We start from the raw sequence: 19,303 nt of genomic DNA, 5'->3' as shown, positions 1-19,303 counted from the left end.
AAAGTAATACTATGCTATATGAATATAATAATGATGGAAAAGTACCCTATGTTATATTCAGAATTTGTGTTAGTAATGCTCAATAAAACCTTCTGTTTGAACCTGAAATATTTTGCCTGTTCCACTCTAAACCATCATGGTCACATTTTTCTCTACGGAAGCCTTCTAGAGGTTACTTCTGTTTATGTGGATCACATTTGCAGTAGCCTCAGCTTTGTCACAATTACGTCAGAAATGCACGTCAAACACTTGAGCGCTGACAAAATAAAGTTTCCATCCTGCCTGTCAGACCTAAACATGATAAACTGTAGTCAAACAGTCACTACAGCAGCCAGAGCGTGGTGTAAACACCAGTGTTATAAAGTCTACTAATTGTTTCTGTTCCATGCAGGTCAAACAGATTCAGAGTGCAGGCTCTGAGATACTATATGGAACGGAAACTTAATTTCATCGATTAAACCTGTTATTTGATGTCAGTGGGGCTGCTCTGAAAGGAGACTACTGTATTACAAATCCTTAGTAGGACAGGTGTAAAAGCAAATTATATGCTGAGGATTTGGATCTATTGCTGGTGAGTAGACAGCACTGCAGCATTTAGGTTTCTTTATAAAATGAAGTTGGCGCATGTAGTCATCATTATAAACATTTTATTTCTTGTGGAGAAATGCCAAAATACAAAAAAAACATTTTTTTAAAGTACGTATATCAAATTAAATGATGAAATACTGTTTTCAACACGGTAACATGAGACTGACAATCCTTAAAATGCCAACTGGTGCGAGCTAAAATTAAACCTCCCTTTTTCTGTAGTTGTCTCTGATAGTTTGGTACTCAGACAATATAATTTTTAACTTTTGCTTTATGTCAATGATAGATGCATTGGATTGGATGGTGAAAGCAACATTTTATCTTCAAAACAGCAAATTTATCCAAAAAATGTTAAAGCATGTCTGTGTGGAGAGGTGTTGCAAACTAATGAGGTACATACATTTTTACAGAATGTAATCTATAGTGTTTGGGAGTTGTTTGTCACAATAGGCTGTAGTAATCAAAAGTAATGAGCCTATTATGAGCAGGACCTCTGAGGGCCCAGTGTGGCATTAAGAGTGTGGCACATAAAAGGTTTATTAAAGGAAATTAAGGTCCATCACTGCCACACCTGCTCCCCTATTATAAATGTATGACAGGTCAGTGCCTTCAATCACAACAGCAAACGAGAGAGAGGAGTCATGTTTCCCATTACCAGGGAAAAGTAACAGCATATCCTATGACTCACAGATTTCTCTGGCCTGTGACCACTATAAGCCACCATCAGCCTGGAATAATTATGTTTAATAGGTTTTATTTGGAGCCCACAAGCAACAGCCAGTGAGAGTGGATTGATTTTAGCAACTATTTATATATAAACAGACAGTGAGGTGTTCTGCCTGCTTTAATGTCATTATTTAGTGTCATTATATTTTTGTTCACCTTTGAAACTTTTTCCTCCCCAATATTATATTTCATGTGTTTGCATATTGCTGATGTTTTAGGTGCCTTTTGGACAGAAATGGATTTTTAGGCTCACTAGAACATGAGAAAAATGTACAACATATTCAAATCAAATCTAAGAATTGAATTTAAAAAAATCAGTTGTATTCAAACTTTTGACTTCATGTCCGTGTTTTATTTACAGATGGATTCTGATGGCGAGGAACAAACTTTGAAGGCGTGTAACAGCAGCACAGGTGAGAACAACCCTGTGGTTTATAGTTTAGTTTGCATATCATTAAATGCCCACACACACACACGCACACACGCACGCACGCACGCACGCACGCACACACACACACACACACACACACACACACTGTCTCTCTCTTTCTCTCTCTTTCTCTCTCTCTCTCTCTCTCTCTCTCTCTCTCTCTCTCTCTCTCTCGCTCTCCCTCCACTTACCACCATGGGTTAGGGGTATCAGTTCAACAAGCCAACTTTAGAACTTTCAATTTCACGTGTTCTCTCATTGGTCTGAAGTGCACTGCACTGCCTTTGCATTATTCAGAGGGGGATTACTTTGTTAAATCACTGGCTTGAATTAGTTAAGGGGCATATACATATTTTGTGATTGAAAACTTCTAGACTGGACATGCCATTATTCGTGTGTTACCTGCCTCTGAGGACATCATCTCCTCAACATAACTATTACTAGATGTGGGAAAAATTCATGGAAAGTGTTATTATTGGCTGTGTTCCGTGGAAGTGGGGGCAGAACTTGTGAATGAGATGCACGCAGGCTTCTGGGAAAAATGATTTACCCTTTTGGATTACGCTGTGAATGCTGTCAAGGGATGAGCTGCTGTTGGCGTCCCGGAGAACGAGGAGACTGAGTGAAAAGCTGTTCAGATCAATGATGAGACCACTTCTCCATCCTTATGCTGATTATACACCATAGCAGTGCAAAAGAGAATCAGCGAAAGGCTGTGTCGAGCAGTATTAAACCAGGTGGTGTCATCCCTAAAACATTATCTACAAAACAAATATGTACAGGAGATTGTAAAAAAATTCATTAGCTGAAAAGAAGTGCGTTGCCTTAAAGCTTTGAAGATTAATTTGTGGACAGATGCTGGGCTACTGAAGAGGAAATGTAAACATGAATTTTTATCTCTTCTTTTTGGTCTATATTTCCCAGGGCTGGCTGATGGCATCACTGAGACTCACAGGTGAAATCTCATCACCCCATCACCATCATATTTCTCATTTTTTTATCATCTCCATGCCTTAGATGAAATAGGGTCCTTCCAAATTATTAGTGTGACTCTTTCTGAGAACTTTAATCATCTCAAAATGTTAATAGCTGGACCCTTCATGTGAGCCAGACTGAGTCCTTTGTTGACCCGGCTGTGCTTTTTTTTGTCCATCACACTCGCCCCTGTAGCCCATATGGGTCCATGGCGAGGAAGAGGAGCGCTCAGGAAGGGGTGCAGGGCGCCCCTGTCAACAAGAGAAAGTCCCTGCTGATGAAGCCCCGCCACTACAGCCCCAGTGAGGCATGTGAAGAAGAGAGTGAGGACCTGGCATCGCCACAGGACAAAGACGAGCTGAGGAACATTGACACTCCAGCAGGTAAACAGATGTCCTGTTGTTTTGTCTGTTTTGATGAACAATTGACGCTGAATTTTAAAATCCCATCTGTTGCATTCATATTTCCCTCCCTCTGCCATCACCCAGCAGCCGCAGTCATTGTGCAGTGGAAGTGAAAGACTACACTGCTGGGTCCACATTAGTTGTGTCTCACGTCCACAAATTGAAGTTTTGACAGCTGATCTGCTATGATATTTCTGGCGTGGCTTTAGCCTCTTTTGATGAGGCCAGATTTCAGACCCCTCATCTGTCCTCCTTCAATAGGCAGTCCAGACCCATTGAATCCATAGAATGAAAAACTGAATGGGGGAGTGTACCAGCTCACTTTGATTTAAATTAAACTTCCTCTATTCTTTCAAACGGAATTTTTATTGAACTTGCCCATTGTGAAAAAGAAATGAGGCGTCAACGTTGCACGGCTGATGCGCTGATGTTTAACTGTTTTATTTTCACAAAGACTTTACTGAACCCTAGGAACATTTAATAAGCAACTGTTGAAAATGTTTTTATTTTCACTTATGCCATTGTCCTATTTGATAACAAAAATGTTTGCTTTTTTCCTAATGAATTGAATTTTGTGCATTTTGGCAACAATACTCGTAGTGTGCATTTTCACCCACTATAATCTGCACTGATTTGGTATATTTTTAACGATGTCACTAAGCAACAAACGTAATTGTCCCTTTCAAAAGCTTTTGTTAGGCCCTCTAACGCAGTCTAATACATAATTAGGCATAATGTCTACAGCTCATTATAGTACACATGTGTGTAGTTAAATGGACCATGAGAGTAGCTCACTGAATTGTGTGGATTCATTGGAAATGAAATTTATTTGTTTCCTGGGTTCATATTACATTACAATTATCAAAGTAATTCACTGTGCATCATCAGTTTTTCCTTTTGTTGTTGTGTATTGTAGATACTTGCCTTTTTTTTTCTCAATGACTGCTGTATAGTTCTCTTATTTGAACCTGATATTCGGTGGTCTAGCTTTAAAACAAAACAAATTACGGCAGTACATAAAAAAATAAAGAGGAGGTAGTTACACTGATGATCAATTTCAGAACATGTTTTGTTGTTATTGTCAGATTTGGGGGCTATTTTCTGCAGAAAAACAAAAATTGTATAAGTGGACTGGAGGCAGTGAGAATTTTTTTTTTTTTTTTTTTGCAGTAGGAAGCCGGTCATATCTGCATTTTAACAAAAAGGGAGAAAAATAAGCCTCTCGTTTGGTCGGGCCACACTGCGTTCGGTTCCAGCCAACTGCAGCCCTGCTGCAGAGAGCTGGTAATGGCTATTCTGGAGTACAAACTGTTCACCTGTTCCAACACACAAACCACCGCAGGGATCCAAGTTTTTTTCCTCCATCTCTTTCCTTTTTTTCCCCACTTCTGTGTCTCTTTCTGTGTGTGTGTGTGTGTGTGTGTGTGTGTGTGTGTGTGTGTGTGTGCGTGCGTGCGCTCGTGCGCCCGCGCGTGTGTGTGTGTGTGTTTGTATGCCTGTCTAATTGTATGTGGCTGTGTTAGGCCAGGGAGTCCATCTTGATGTAAAAACAAAATCCTTGTTTCTTTCCTCATAAATGTAAATATGTGTAGACAGCAGGTACAGAGATGCACATTTAATAAATCATTTATTCATTAATCATTTTATTCATTCATCGTATATCGTATAATCATTTCATAAAATTGTGACTTTACTAGTGCTAAATTATATATGTTAAAGCTCTTTTGGTGAGGATTAAGTTTTGTGCTTTCCACATTAATAAGTCGCCACTGTCTGATAATTCCTGTATCTGTATCATCCTCAACAGTGTGTGATCTGACTCTCACAATCCTCCTCTATCTGTCTCCTCAGCCTTTCAGATCCCACATTTGATTCTGGTGTCTAGCCACTTAAGAGGATCTAGGGCCACAGTCCAGCTCGCTGAAAGTAAAAACCCTTACAGTTTAAGCTTAAGTTTGGTTTTGGAGGATCAAAAGGGATGTTTCTGAATCAATTCAGATAATAGCTTTCATTGTTAATCACTGGCCATGACTTAATATAATCAGTGCTGTTAATAAAATGTTGTTTCAGATTTGTTTCAGATGAATTTTTAGGGATAAACTTAACCCTCTTTGTCTTTTTCGCTAGTCGGGCTTTTAGACAGCGAGGATTCGCACAATCTTCTGTTTTTGGGATGGGATTTCAGTTTTTATATAAAAATACAGAAAAAGGTCAATGCAAATTAGATTATTCAGAGCAAATTAGCAAAAAAATAAATAAAAATAAAATTATACCAAACAAGGGTCAAACTATGAAAGAAATCCATGTCTATATACTTTTTATATTTTTATATCTGCAAAATTTATCCATTTTGTACAAACTTCATCTTATATCACTGTTGCAATGTCAGCTCCATAAACAAATTTTAGAAAAGCTCCTTAAACAACCTAATTTCATAGAACACTGAAGTTGCCAATCATTTCAGGCAGTCATGCACTTTAAAGGTCTGATGGGAATTTATGATATTTTTACACTTGAATCATATTATCTGAGAGTCAACTGAAAACATCTACATACCTACTTATCTTTTTCTTTCTTTTTTCTAGATATTCAGTATAAATCAGAGAAAAAAAAGAAGTTAATATGAAAATTAAACTTTTTTTTCTGTCTCTTTTTGTCCACATTGATGGACAAGTAAATTAAAAGCATTCTTAGGAAGTTGTCTTATCTGGTTTTTATTGCATTTAAAAATGTTTTCCAGCCATTTGTATTTGCAAAAATACTTATAATTAATTCAATCTAATGTAATTTATTTTCCCAGCTTGTGTGCTGTTGTGGCCTCTTTATGGTCAGTTGTTTTTGTTTTGTTTTTTTATTTTATGTTCTGCCACACAGACAGAAGCAGCTTACAGAGATTTCTCCCCACACGTTTGTTATTTCTTCAAATGTGTTTTCATGAATCCTCTTTTCTTTCCTTGTTCTCCTTCCTAGAAACATCTTTTTTTTCTTTTTTTTTTAAAATCAGGTTTTACTCGACAACGTGCTGCTGTTTAAGTTGCACTTCAAAATACATGGCTAATTAAAAAGTAATAATCATTGTCAACCTCACAGTAAATCCATGTATATGTAATCTTAAATCTCGTAGTCATAAAACTACATTGGGCGTTTTGCTCCAATTGGAAACACAGAAGAAAAAGAAAATACTGTGTTTCTAATCTACAGATTTCATGTTCAACTAGCATTAAAAAGTGTTGTATATGATATTTAATAATTACTTTATTTGTTTGAAAATCTTTAAACCCCATTATTATCATTTTCTTTGCACATGTGTTTTTATTAATCCTCCAGAACGTTATAAAAAAAACATGTTTTTCCTCAACATATTATTTGTAGAAAAGGTAAGAGAAAATCTAAAACCTTTAAAGGATTTGGAGAGGATTATCGGGAACATAGTATTCTTATCCTACATGAGATGGAGAATGTGTTCAAGAGTTGAAAGCACAAAAAAATAATAAGTATTTTCTTGTTGTTTCAGATGGAAACTTAAGTTTAATCAATGGAGTGACCAACAATACTAGCTGCTATGATGCAGCAGCAAGATCCTGTGATTCTCTGGGATGGTCAGATGTTACATCAAATGGCTCACCGCAGTGTGAACCAGACACATCTGGACACCTAATAGATGAAGACGAGGAGCTCCTTAATAACGAAGAAGACAATGAAGAAGAAGAAGAAGAAGAAGAGGAGGAAGAAGAAGAAGACCAAAGTAAAGACAGGGTGAGCGGTACGCCATCACCTCAGATTCCATATGATGACATGAGGGAGGCTGAGTGGGAGCCTCTGTCTCTGTCTGCGGAGGTGAATGGCTCCATCTGCAGTCCCTCCAGAGCCTCTGAAGACCTCTCTGCCAGGAATGGACACTTGAAAGAAGAAACTCACTCAGAATTGGGTGGTCTAATGGGTAGGGCCAGTATTTTTCAGGCAGAGTCTCTAAGATACAGGCCACTACCTGCAGAGGTGGACAGTGATGGGGAGGTGGAGGGGGAGAGGCCTCCTCGACTGGACACCTGGGCCCTGGGCCTTCACGAAAGAGGCCTAGAAATGAGCCGAGGGCGGCTGAACTTCAGCCTGTTGGAACAGGCCATTGCTCTGCAGACAGAGCAGAGGCAAGTCCTTCACCATGCCTACAGGGAGATGGACCGTTTCCTCATGGAGCAGATGACTAATGAAAGAAGGCATCATAGGATGATGGAAATGGACAGCAGACTCAACTATCATGGAGGAAAAGGTATGGAAAGAAACCAGTTTCAACTTCTATGAATCATACAGTATATAACATCACCCTTTGAATTATTTGGCACTTGAGTAGAAAGTAATGAATAGGAAGAACCAAATTTACTGACAGAATTACAACTAATTTAGGATTCTGATAGGGATCTGCTGGATATTTTACCATAACCATAAGTCTTAAATCCTCCTAAAGTACCTCTCATGTTTCCCTCTGATTCTTCAAATGACTGCAAATAAATGTGTAATCCTAGATGTAATCTTTCGATGGAAAAGCATTAAGAAGTGAATGGTCTGTGTTAACAAAATGACAGCTTAATAGATGCATTTTGCTTTGCATGATATTTCAATCTGTTGGCCTGTGTACGCTGTAAAAACAAGTGCATTATATGTACAGTACATCTCAGTTGTTTTTAAATTTCTTGACAGAAAACACTTTGTAGGATTAGGCAACAGTTCTGTTGTTGTATTCTCTGTATTTAATTTGAAAACTTGCTGTGTCTGAAGATTCTCCACGAACAGATAAAAAGGATATCAAGTGTCCAACTCCAGGCTGTGATGGCACAGGGCATGTGACCGGCCTTTACCCGCACCACAGGAGCCTGTCTGGGTGTCCTCATAAAGTCCGAGTGCCTCCAGAGAGTGAGTGTAACAAGCATTTCTGTGTATAGATGTTACATAAAGGATGATTCACACTAAAAAATGCCAGTTTGACTGGTTTATAGGCAGTCACAGTAATTAAAATCCTTTTAGCTCAGACCCAAAGACAAGAAAGACCCGCTTATACATGTAGTTCAATTCTAAGATGTGCATTAAACTTTTCAAATGAATTTAAATGTTTTTCTCTCTCATGGCGTTGTAATGTTTGAATACTGAATTCTTTTTACCCCCCCCCCCTCACATTGGCGATTGTTAAGTCATTTCAATATTACTCAGAAAACATTCAACATTAAACAGTAATGTTACAAAAGGAACAAAAAAAGTAATTAACTTTTTCAAAAAAGCGCATGCTCTCAGACTGGAGGCAGTATTTGCAAATCAAAGGGCGAGCTAACGCTGCATTCAAAAATAAATAGACAACTCCAGCAAACTAATTGGAGAACATGTACAGAGAACAAGTTTCTAAGGACACAGAGCGGACCTTTAACAACGTGTTTGTTTTTGAAGAATATAATCAGCTGTCTTATTACGCTCCTCTTCGCACTAAGCTATTTACATTTCAGCTACTTTGTAGCGTTCCTCACAATGGACAACCCTTTTTTCTCCTGAGTCTGTCTCTGTAGGATCTTTGCTCTAATATACTAACCAGTTACATAAATCACCATTTAATGCCTGAAAATGTTATATTTTCCTTGTAAATATGAATGTATATAATAAAAATGCATTTACAGATTTTAATTGCTTATGTCTTAATTATGTCTGAGTTGATATGCAAACTAAAATGAAAACATGTTTGTCTATCTGTGCTCATCTCCTCTCTTTCTCAGTCCTGGCCATGCATGAAAACGTCCTCAAGTGCCCCACACCTGGCTGCACAGGAAGAGGACATGTCAACAGCAACCGTAGCACCCACCGGAGGTACACTGACAAGAGAGAGCCATTAGAAAATCTGCACAGTGGTCACAGATGAGTTACATTGTCGGACTAATGTGTTTGATTTCCTCCCCCAAACCAGTCTCTCAGGCTGCCCCATTGCTGCTGCAGTGAAGGTCTCCAAACCTCAGGAGGAGAACCTGAAATGCAGACTAACACCTGACCGTTCACCGAGGTATGTGTTGACAATTTTCAGTTATTGATGTGACCATAGTTAAACAAATTTAACAAGCATCCAGAAATCATATTCCGCTCTGTGGGGCATGGAAATTGTGGAAGCTTAACTGAGGTTATGCAAAAAAGCGATAAAACACTATTATTGTTGAGGGGAATGTTGAGTATTTTTGTTCACTCCCAGCAGAACTCGCAGCCTATTTTGAGTTTCCAAGCAGACATAAGCAATGTTTGCTGGTCCTGTGAGTTCTTCTCTATTAGAGATGATAAAAGAGCAGAACTCTTTGTTCCCTGTGGATATATCATGGGCAACATGCCCACTCCTACTATATTAATTAGTCTGGCATCCTGGCTGTGGGTGTACAACACGCATCAGATCCCAGACTCTATGTGCAAGCAAGCACTGGCATCCCTGAATGCTTTAAAGTAATTTTTCTACTTAACTGTTTTAATATGCGCTTGATGGACACTTATTTCACAAGTTGAGCGCAGCAAAATAATCTGCCAAATAATCTGTCTCCTTGTAGAGCCATCGGTTTGATAAAGAAGTTTGAGATGAACCAGTTGAACTACAGGTTCTCTCATCCAGTAGCAGCTTTGCAAACGAGCCTCACGAAAGACATGGACAAATACAGCAGGATCCGCTTTGATTACGCCAGCTTTGATGCGCAGGTCTTCGGCAAGCAGCCTCTGATGGGGACCAACAGCGACCAGGAAATGTCACATTTATCTGATTGTGAGTTTCATATATGGCCTTAAGGATTTTGTTTTCTTTAGTTAACATTGTACCAGAGGTAATAAATGTTACATTATCAAATGTGTAAAATAAAACATTAGTAGTGGCGAATATTACTTTAAAAAAATTTAATTTATGCTTTTTTTATCAGGTGTTCTTGCTGAAACCCAATGATATAATTTCCTACCTTGTTCTATTATGTATTATTAAGTTTGAGCAGAACACCTGGCGTCTTGGTAACTAAATTATTCACTAATTATTTGTCTTTTAGCGCCTCAGCAGTATCCTGGCTTCCTCGGTGCTCCAGGTGGCCGCTTGCCCACCTCTGGTCAGCGCAGCCCGCCGAGTCAATTCAAAAAAGAAGACGGTCTCCAAGCCACAGCAGCGACCACAGCCATCCTTAACCTCTCCACTCGTTACCGGAAGAACATGGAGGCTGTTGCAGGCCGGCCATTGGCAACCTCAACAAAGGTAATCAAATTAGACCACTTGGAAAGGTATTTAATGTGGTCATTTTAAAGGAACTCTGATTTGTGTATAAAAAGGGAAGACATCAAAAGGCAGAATTTGGCAAAGGGAACCAGACGCTCTGGTGGCAGAAAAACAAGGAGGTTTCCACTTCATAAAGCTTTAATGTACACAAATGAAAATTTGTGTAATCACATCAAAAGAAGGAATACAATCAGCTTTCTTTCCCAATTACAACGACTTGCTTTTTTTCTTTTTTCTTTTTTTTTTTTAATAAAACATGTGGTAGTGTATTTTGTTTTGACATCAGCTGGCATGTAAAATTGCTGAACTGTTGTCTAAAACCGCATCTTGCCCGCTACAGATGGCAGGGGATATTTTGCTTAGTTATATGATCCAGCATCGGCTGTGTGTCTACACCAGATAGTCTTTAAAAGCATTCGAACGGATTAAGCCAATCAGCTAAAGGAGTTAACATCTAAAAAGTTTAATTCGCACAAAATCCAAACTCTTTTTGGAAGAGCACGTGGGTCCAAATTCTTTTTTTTCTGTCTACATTGCCAACATGGCATTGTGTTTTCTTCTAAACTCAATCATGATTAATATTGATCACATTCTGTGGGTTACATACATGCTCGCTGTACTGTAGATGAATCTAGGTTTCCACACCTACACAGCACAGATCGTTGTCTCCCAGCTTGTTGAGCTGAGAATGTGGCCTCGTCCCAGGTACCAACCCACTGAATGAATAAAACAGTGTTAACAAGTTAATCATCTGTTCTGTTTGCAGCTTAGTTGTCCTGGAGACACACACACACACACACACACACACACACACACACACACACACACACACACACACACACACACACACACACACACACACACACACACACACACACACACTCACACATACACACAAAATAAAGAACAGATTTCAGGTCTGAAAAGGAAGTCATATTTAGAGTGTTATGTGCTTTAACCTGTCATATACAGGCACGTACAGTGTGTGTGTGTGTGTGTGTGTGTGTGTGTGTGTGTGTGTGTGTGTGTGTGTGTGTGTGTGTGTGTGTAGACTTCCAATCAGAAAAATTCCAACCTTTAAAATATGTCTAATATCTAATTTTACCTTTTTTTAACAGTAAACATTTAAATTACACCATCTATTACAAAGTTAGTGCAGAAACATAAATACATTTTGAGATTGAGTTTTATTTGTGCCTTAAAACAATAGTAAAATCTAAATAAATCACAAAATGCCCCTGCAGTGGTGTTATTTTGATTAGGTCCACACTTCATGAAACGGTAGGATAATTAAAGTGGATGGCCACATTCAATGCTGATGTAAATTATTCCCATTAATTAATTTGAAAAGCTCTCCTTTGCTACAAAAAATAATGATATATAGGGTTTAATGAAACATATGAGTTGAATGTTTGGTTTCATTTATGGGAAAAGATGTAATAATTTAATGAGGTTAAACTTTTAATACCATAAAACAGCCATAAGTCATTATGCTAGGGCATTTCAATGCAGAGACGGCAAACACATCTGTCAGCGGGGAAACTTATGCCACATTAAGCTTTTTAATTTTTGCTATAATAATGATGACCTAAAACCAATGACCCCCCCCCCCAAGCCCTTCCAACCCCCCAGCCCCCCCCCCCCAGCTGCCATCATGGTTGTGTGTCCTAGAAAACAGATGACACAGCTGTCACTGAAAAACTACACACCAGTGATTATTTTTCGTGTTCGGCAGAATTAACACTGGCTTAGGTTATTATTTTGTCTTGTGTGAGATAACCACTGTATGAACTATTTAAATATATTGTTTGTCTATGTTTCAAGCCATTTCTCTTTCATTCTTGACAAAAAAAGTCTGCTGAGGTCAAGTTCACGCTAACACTGCTCTGGCATAAAAATCAGACATTGCTCTGTTCTTTTTTTTTGGGGGGGGGGTTAAATTTTACATTGCAATTGGAAAAATAACCTCTGTTGGCACACAACGCAATGGTACAAAGGACACTTAATTTGTTGTACTGTTCTACAGTATGTTGTAATGTCGATTAATTGATTAAATTTGAATGATTAACCTTATTTGCCTTTAGGACATGCTAATAGAGGTGGATGAAAATGGCACCCTGGACCTAAGTATGAAAAAGTGCAAGGAAAATGTAAAAACCCCAACAAAACCCCCACTGGACGACCTTGTGCCTCCTCCTGAGTCAGCTATGGCCAAAGGAGGGAGCGTGCTCATCAACCCTACCTTCTACCAGCCGCTATGTGAGAGAGACAGCTGGGAGAGCCCTGTCCCAGTCAACTTCAGCAAAGCGCATGCTTTACAGGAAGCAGAGGTAAAAACAGTAATGCCTGATAGGGCCAAAAAATATAGGATGTTAGGGTGAAGGTAAATGGGTTTACAGCCTCCTGCTTAGCAACATTTATTTGCATAGAAAGTGCAAATAAAACCTGACATGTTTTCAGCAGAATGCAACCGTCAGGACTAAATAGTTAAGGCATGGATACACCTGTGTATGTACTCTAAAACTAGTCATTTATTAATATCTTTTTTGAGACAGTTATCACCCTTCCACTCAGATTTATGGTAATCCATCCAGTTTAAGCTAAATTGACAAAAGCAGTAAAAACAAAGCGCAAAATCATATCTTGTGTTGTTCAGAAATGGAAAGAAATTTCAGAATCTGCTTCTTTATCTGGATCTGAAATGTGCTCTCTTAGTGTGCTCTCCCTGACCTCTCAGCAGAGTCACATCAAAACCTGTCAAGTATATCTGTAATAAACTGAAATTGTGAAAATGCTCTATTTCACTATCTTATTGAGAGCAGAAATTAAAAAAAAGAAAATCCTGGATCATCCCCTTCATCTTGATCCACAGAAAAAGACGGACAAACAATAATTTTACCTGTGGGACTGAAGTAAGCATGAGACTGAGCACACAGTCATGCTAAAAATATAAGAGAAGATAGGGATTAATCTTCATAGGCTGACCAAAATTGTCTGAATTTATGTAAAACATTGACATAAATGACAAATTTACACATATGTAAGTCATTTGGCTTTAAAGCCGGACTAATTATAGTAGTAAAAGTAACTATGTAAAGTAGTTTCAACAAAACTTGGTATGACATATTATAATACATAATTGTATAAGAATTTATTGACCTGAAAGTAGTTTAAAAATTCTCAGTCGATCTGAGGACACGGCTGCACCACGGAGTTAAAATAAATTATATAATAAAAATAATAAATTGTTTAGAAAGTCAGCAAGTCACTGAAGGTCTTGCTGTTACATGCATGGTATTTGAAAAACTAAATTTATGGTGACATTTATTAAAACAAAGCACCATATCCAGTCTGATCTGTAACTATATACATTTTTACATTTAAAACTATTGCTAATCTGATGTCCGTCTACCATTCTTGTCCCTGAATGGTTCTTGATGTGGATTTTGAGGATTTTCTTTTTGTGTTTGTGTCTCCGATGGTGTTCATTTGTAGTTGATATGAGAAAATGTTTGACCTGCTTTTAAATCAAACACAACATCTGGTGACTGCACAATTTTGTCTATTGAAAAAAAAAAAAAGGAAATCCATGCATCATGCTATACATCATAGATACTCTGTGGATTAAGTCTGACTTTAAATGGATGTATGGTTTACTACAGTATAAGTATCCATAAGCGTAATCTCTCTGCTTTGCACTCTAACCCAGGAGGTTTGTCTTTTAAGAGTATTACAAGTATTATGCAGGGTATTTAATTAACTATTCACTTTTAGGTCACGGCAGATTTAGACCACATTATTGTTTTTTGTTTCTCAACAGGAGGATTATGATCATATCTCCTTGGAGGAGCAGCACTATAATGGTGACGGGGGCATGTTGAGCTCTAAAGCCAAGCTTCTGCTTCGAGATTCAAAGAAAGAACTTTTGAGGTAGGTGAAGTTAAAGAATTAAACATCTCAGGCTGTCTTTATTCAGCTGACAGCGAATGGTGTGAGCCTCCCTTTCAGTTGGCACACACTCAGTTTAAACAATAAGAAGGCCATGCCAAGCCATGCCATCGTTTGAATGGGACGATTTGATATAACATGTGCTGGAGCCTCACTGTTACCCATCACTGTAACCGGTATGTCTGCAGGTTCATGTGGAGCACAAATGTTTCTATTTGAAAGTGAGTTTTTCTCCCTGTACGTCCTGTACAAGCTTACAACTTTTGCCTCTCGTAGTTAGAGTGCATGCTCTGCTGGGTCTCCTCTTGAGAACAGTAGGACCCTTTAGTCTCCACAGCACACTACCCCCCCCTCCCCACAGTGACATCATTCAAAGACATTACAAAGCCAAATGCTAAGCAATTAGAATAATAATTCCTCTACTAAACTTCTGGCTGTACTAACTCTTTAATGCCCATGGAAAGCTTGTCAGTGCAAAAGAGAGAAAGATTCAGTTCAACCTCGGCAAAGTCCCAGAGAAGTGGAGTAATCTGTGCATTAAGTGCATTGTGCTCTCCTGCAGCTGTCCAACCCCAGGCTGTGATGGTAGCGGCCACGTGACGGGGAATTATGCATCGCATCGGAGGTAGTGCAATTAATTACACTCTTGTTAGCGCCAGCTAACATATACTGTATAGGCAAGGGAAACAGTGTCAAGTTTGTTAAGCTGTGTTGATTATCACTGATGGAAAGTTGTCACATCACTTTCAGAGTTAGATTTCACATCATGTGGTGTTTTTCTGTCAAGAAGCTTTCCTGTGAAAGAAAGATGAATAGTGTTTTCGTTCATTTTATATAAGTTTGCATTGAGACATTGTGTTGAGATTACTAAACTGAGCTGTGATCAAAGAGTGCATTAAAATGACTGTTAGCTCTTTATCCTCTATAGTGTGTCTGGATGTCCCCTGGCTGACAAAACACTCAAATCACTGATGGCAGCTAACTCTCAGGAACTAAAGTATGTGTTTTGAAAACTGTTTTTGTTGCTAAAGGATTTTTCACTTTTGTGTTATGAGTCTCCTTTCCTGTTCTTTCTATTTCCTGTTCATTTGATTTCCTCTCCTCACATTATGAATGATCTCTATCTATTTTATATGAAGTTTAGTGCTTGCACTTCTCTACATATTGGCACCGACTCTCTGCTCTGCTGTTTTGCTGTAAAAAGCACCTGGTCTCTGTGTCTCTCAACCCCACAGGTGCCCAACACCTGGTTGTGATGGATCCGGACATGTGACTGGGAACTATGCATCGCACAGAAGGTAACAGAGACAAACAACTGCAACTGAGCATGAGCAACATGAGATACATTTGTCAGATGCACAACATTCAGACAGATGGTGGAAGTCGCACTTTATGTTGCAAACATGTTGCACTTTTTGAATTCTTGCGTTTGGCTGCAGTTTCATCCATCAATGCAGTTCATATCGTGATGAAATGTATGTTACGATGTGTAAATGCAAACTCGACGGATAATAAAACCAACATACATTTTGATTCACTTATCAGATGCCTTAGAAGATGCCTCTAACAATTTAGCTTTGTTTGGTTTTTTTTACTTCATTTTTCCTCTCGTCGTCTCTTTGTAGCTTGTCAGGATGTCCACGTGCCAGAAAGGGAGGTTTGAAGCTCACACCAAACAAGGATGAAAAAGATGAGCAAGAGCTTAAGTAAGAGATTTTTTTTCCCCTGGTCACACGCTGTCATAGTTTTTTGTTTTAAAAATAAAACAAGAAAATGTTGTAAAAATGTGTCATGCCTTTGTGCCCGTGGCATTATACCTGGGGGCCATTAAGTTAAACAAAGAAAATAATACTTCTCTTTGGCGACATTAGTGAATTATTTTCTGGGGATTAGCTCTGCATTCTGGTGGGATTTTTTTTTTTCAGGATTCTGTATTTTCCTTTTTACTCAATGGAATATCTGTTTTATTACTCTACACTGAGTGCTTTCTTCATAATTAAAGCATATTAAGAAAATGTTAAATTGATGTCATTGCAATCATTTTGAGCTTAAGCATTGTGTATGAAAATGCTGGGGGGAAAAAATAATGTAATTGGTTTGCAGTTTAAATCCAAAGTCAGATCTGTGAGCCTTTGTTTACTTATACATCTGGGCGCAGAATATTTCTTTTTTAATTACTAATGCAAGGGATGTGAACTTAGGAATTAGATTTGGATAGATCTCACATACATCAAGAGAGAAAGGGAGAGAAAGGGGGAGGGTGGTAAATATCCCCAGATTATTGTAAACAGTGGGCCATATGGCATGCCTCCATTGTCCTGGCGCCTTTCATCAAGCTGCGTACCTGTAGTGGTTGTAAGTAATGGGACTGGTGTTTTGTCCTGTAAGTGCTGCTGTGCTGTTGAGTCACAAAATGCTGAAACAGGCTTTTTGCAGCAGCGCTCCACATCATGTGTGCCATTTGTATCATCTCAGCTGACCTTGCACCTTTATCGATAAGAGAAAGGGTCGCCCACCTCCAAATTATATTCTTTCGCATGAGGGAATACATGACAATTATCTGTAATTCATGTCACTCCATTACTGACCTGCAGAAAACAGGACTGAATTCCAGCTGACAAACTCTTAATGATATTCAGAGCGAGCTGTGCATTTGTTGTCAAGCATGTCTGTTAACAAAACCTCCGTTATCCATAGATAAAAACAGAATATTCCACATTAAGTTTTAGTGGATTAGTTATTTATGCATGATGGGATTATTTGTAGTTTTTCTGACTTTAATTTTCATCAGCATTTGGCTGGATTAATCAACTTAATGGTTAACAAATCTTCCGGTCCAGTTAAAGAGATTTTTATTATGACACGGTTGCTATTGTCCAGCTTGTCAAAGTCTTTTGTTTGTCAATTGTCTAAAAACGTGACTAAATGAGTTTTATTCTACCTGTGTGAATCGGCATTATTTTGCAGGCTTACAACTTGTTCTCTTGTTTCTCTTGCAGGTGTCCAGTGATTGGCTGTGATGGACAGGGCCACATATCGGGAAAATACACATCTCATCGCAGTGCAGGCAGTTGTCCACTTGCTGCCAAAAGACAGAAGGATTCGTCCATCAATGGGCTGCCCTTTGCCTGGAAGACCAATAAACAGGAACTGCCCCATTGTCCCTTGCCTGGCTGCAACGGCCTCGGACATGCCAATAATGTTTTTGCCACTCACAGAAGGTGAGGTTGCCTGTCCTCCATTTTATCTCTAAACAACACTGTCGGCTGACATGCTGAATTCTCAGCCGCACTTCTACTCCTCTTCATGATCTCTTGATGCTGAAGTTCATGTTTGTGATATTCACCCACCTAAAAGCTGTCATTTATGACCTGTTCAACTAGCTTGTCTGGTTGCCCACTGAACGCACAGAGTATAAAGAAAAAGCACTCAGAAGAAGAGATGATGACTATCAAACTGAGAGCCAGCAGCGGTAAGATGCTCTGACATAATATATGCTTTGGATTATAAAGAATCTTTTCAGTTTGAACACAACAGATTAGATGATCTGTTTCGACTCAGGTGTTGAAAACAAAGAAGACATTCAGCATTTGGATCATGAGATTAATGAGCTGAATGAATCCAACATGAAAATAGAAGCAGATATGATGCAACTTCAAACGCAGGTAAATATCCACTCGGACCAGTTTACTTAAAAGACAAGCATGTGAGATCTTTTATCACTCAATTTGACAAGCTTTTTTTTTTTTGTGTGTGTGTGTGTGTGTGTGTCTTGTACTCGAAAGCAGATATCATCTATGGAATGTAACCTGAAGACGATTGAAGAGGAGAATAAGATGATTGAACAGCACAATGACAGCCTTCTGAAGGAGCTCGCTCACCTTAGCCAAGCACTCATTAACAGTCTAACGGACATTCAGCTGCCTCAAATGGTACAGTAAGCCTCGACCACAGACTCCACCACAGCTCATTACACCCAACTTGTTCTGGAAGAAATCTCATTTTTTATAAATTGTTATCTCTCTTGTTCTGTTTTCACTAATAGTCAAACGTGTTTTTTTGTTGCAGGGACCCATCAGTGAGCATAATTTTGAAGCCTATGTGAACACATTAACTGACATGTATAACAACTCGGAGCATGAATACTCTCCAGAGTGCAAGGCCCTCTTGGATAATATCAAACAGGCTATTAAGGGCATCCATGTTTAAGCTGTAGAGCCACCAAGAGGTTTCTTTGACTTGGGATAATGGCACTAGATAGCTCTATTTTACTGAAGAGTGCTGGCTTGGCTGGATGTATAAGACAAGGCTTTTGGAAATGTGTCACGCATTTCCCAGTAAATATACTGCACTAAGAAAATTACCAGCCAGATTTGTAATGCTTTTATTGTTTCTGCATTCACTTGATATGTTTATCCTGGTGAGATTTTTACCCCTCTTGCACTTAATTATTTTGTATGGTTTGCTTGATTTAAATCTGTATGTGTTCATGTCATTCTTATATTATGACTATTTATTATGATATATGTTCATCAGTGTATTTATTTCTTCAATTTTTATTTATTTCCAGATTTGTAAATGCTTAATTTTTTGAGAAATCTGTTCAACTTTCTGCACATTGTAAATTACACAGAAGCACATTCCAATTTTGTGGCATACTTTTGCCATCTAGTGTTGAAAAGCGTATATTAGCTTATAAGATCATAAGTCGGATCTCCCTTCGAAGTAAGAACCTACCAAAAGCGTTAATATTTTTAAGCATTGCTTTTGCTTTCGTTTTTTGGAAACTGAATGTATGGTAAGACAAAGTGAATACTGAGGTAGGAAATGCAATGCAACGGTACTGTAACCTTTTCTTCTTAAGCATTAACAAGTGAATGCAACCAGAAAATAACACTGAGCAAAAAAAAAAATAAAAAAAAATTGGTGAACTGAATGTCAGATTCTACTTTCTATAGCGTGCCACAGAAA

At 38.5% G+C, this 19,303-nt stretch overlaps 1 protein-coding gene across 5 annotated transcripts in view; it reads left to right on the top strand.

Annotated features, from left to right (window-relative positions):
• The window catches only part of st18 (ST18 C2H2C-type zinc finger transcription factor), a 30,555-nt gene extending 11,754 nt beyond the window's left edge, over window positions 1–18,801 (top strand). For 2 of the 5 annotated variants that reach the window (XM_068340577.1, XM_068340578.1), the window contains exons 3-22: window positions 1,676–1,727; window positions 2,669–2,699; window positions 2,915–3,102; window positions 6,638–7,390; window positions 7,897–8,031; window positions 8,877–8,967; window positions 9,065–9,157; window positions 9,684–9,892; window positions 10,164–10,363; window positions 12,469–12,714; window positions 14,205–14,314; window positions 14,895–14,957; window positions 15,261–15,329; window positions 15,568–15,630; window positions 15,958–16,038; window positions 17,332–17,553; window positions 17,716–17,804; window positions 17,894–17,997; window positions 18,118–18,264; window positions 18,401–18,801. In XM_068340577.1, the coding sequence (XP_068196678.1) occupies window positions 1,676–1,727; window positions 2,669–2,699; window positions 2,915–3,102; window positions 6,638–7,390; window positions 7,897–8,031; window positions 8,877–8,967; window positions 9,065–9,157; window positions 9,684–9,892; window positions 10,164–10,363; window positions 12,469–12,714; window positions 14,205–14,314; window positions 14,895–14,957; window positions 15,261–15,329; window positions 15,568–15,630; window positions 15,958–16,038; window positions 17,332–17,553; window positions 17,716–17,804; window positions 17,894–17,997; window positions 18,118–18,264; window positions 18,401–18,541 (3,087 nt within the window). In that variant the 3' untranslated portion in view covers window positions 18,542–18,801. Of the gene's footprint in view, window positions 1–1,675; window positions 1,728–2,668; window positions 2,700–2,914; window positions 3,103–6,637; window positions 7,391–7,896; window positions 8,032–8,876; window positions 8,968–9,064; window positions 9,158–9,683; window positions 9,893–10,163; window positions 10,364–12,468; window positions 12,715–14,204; window positions 14,315–14,894; window positions 14,958–15,260; window positions 15,330–15,567; window positions 15,631–15,957; window positions 16,039–17,331; window positions 17,582–17,715; window positions 17,998–18,117; window positions 18,265–18,400 lie in introns of those variants that run through there. The other 3 variants (XM_068340580.1, XR_011038826.1, XM_068340581.1) reach the window with 3 other exon arrangements.
• The last annotated feature ends 502 nt before the right edge of the window (window positions 18,802–19,303 follow it).

This window comes from Antennarius striatus, chromosome 18, assembly GCF_040054535.1.
Source record: "Antennarius striatus isolate MH-2024 chromosome 18, ASM4005453v1, whole genome shotgun sequence".
Lineage (NCBI taxonomy): Eukaryota > Metazoa > Chordata > Actinopteri > Lophiiformes > Antennariidae > Antennarius > Antennarius striatus.
The sequence above is the reverse complement of the archived record's forward strand: the minus strand, read 5'-3'. Positions and strand labels throughout refer to the sequence as shown.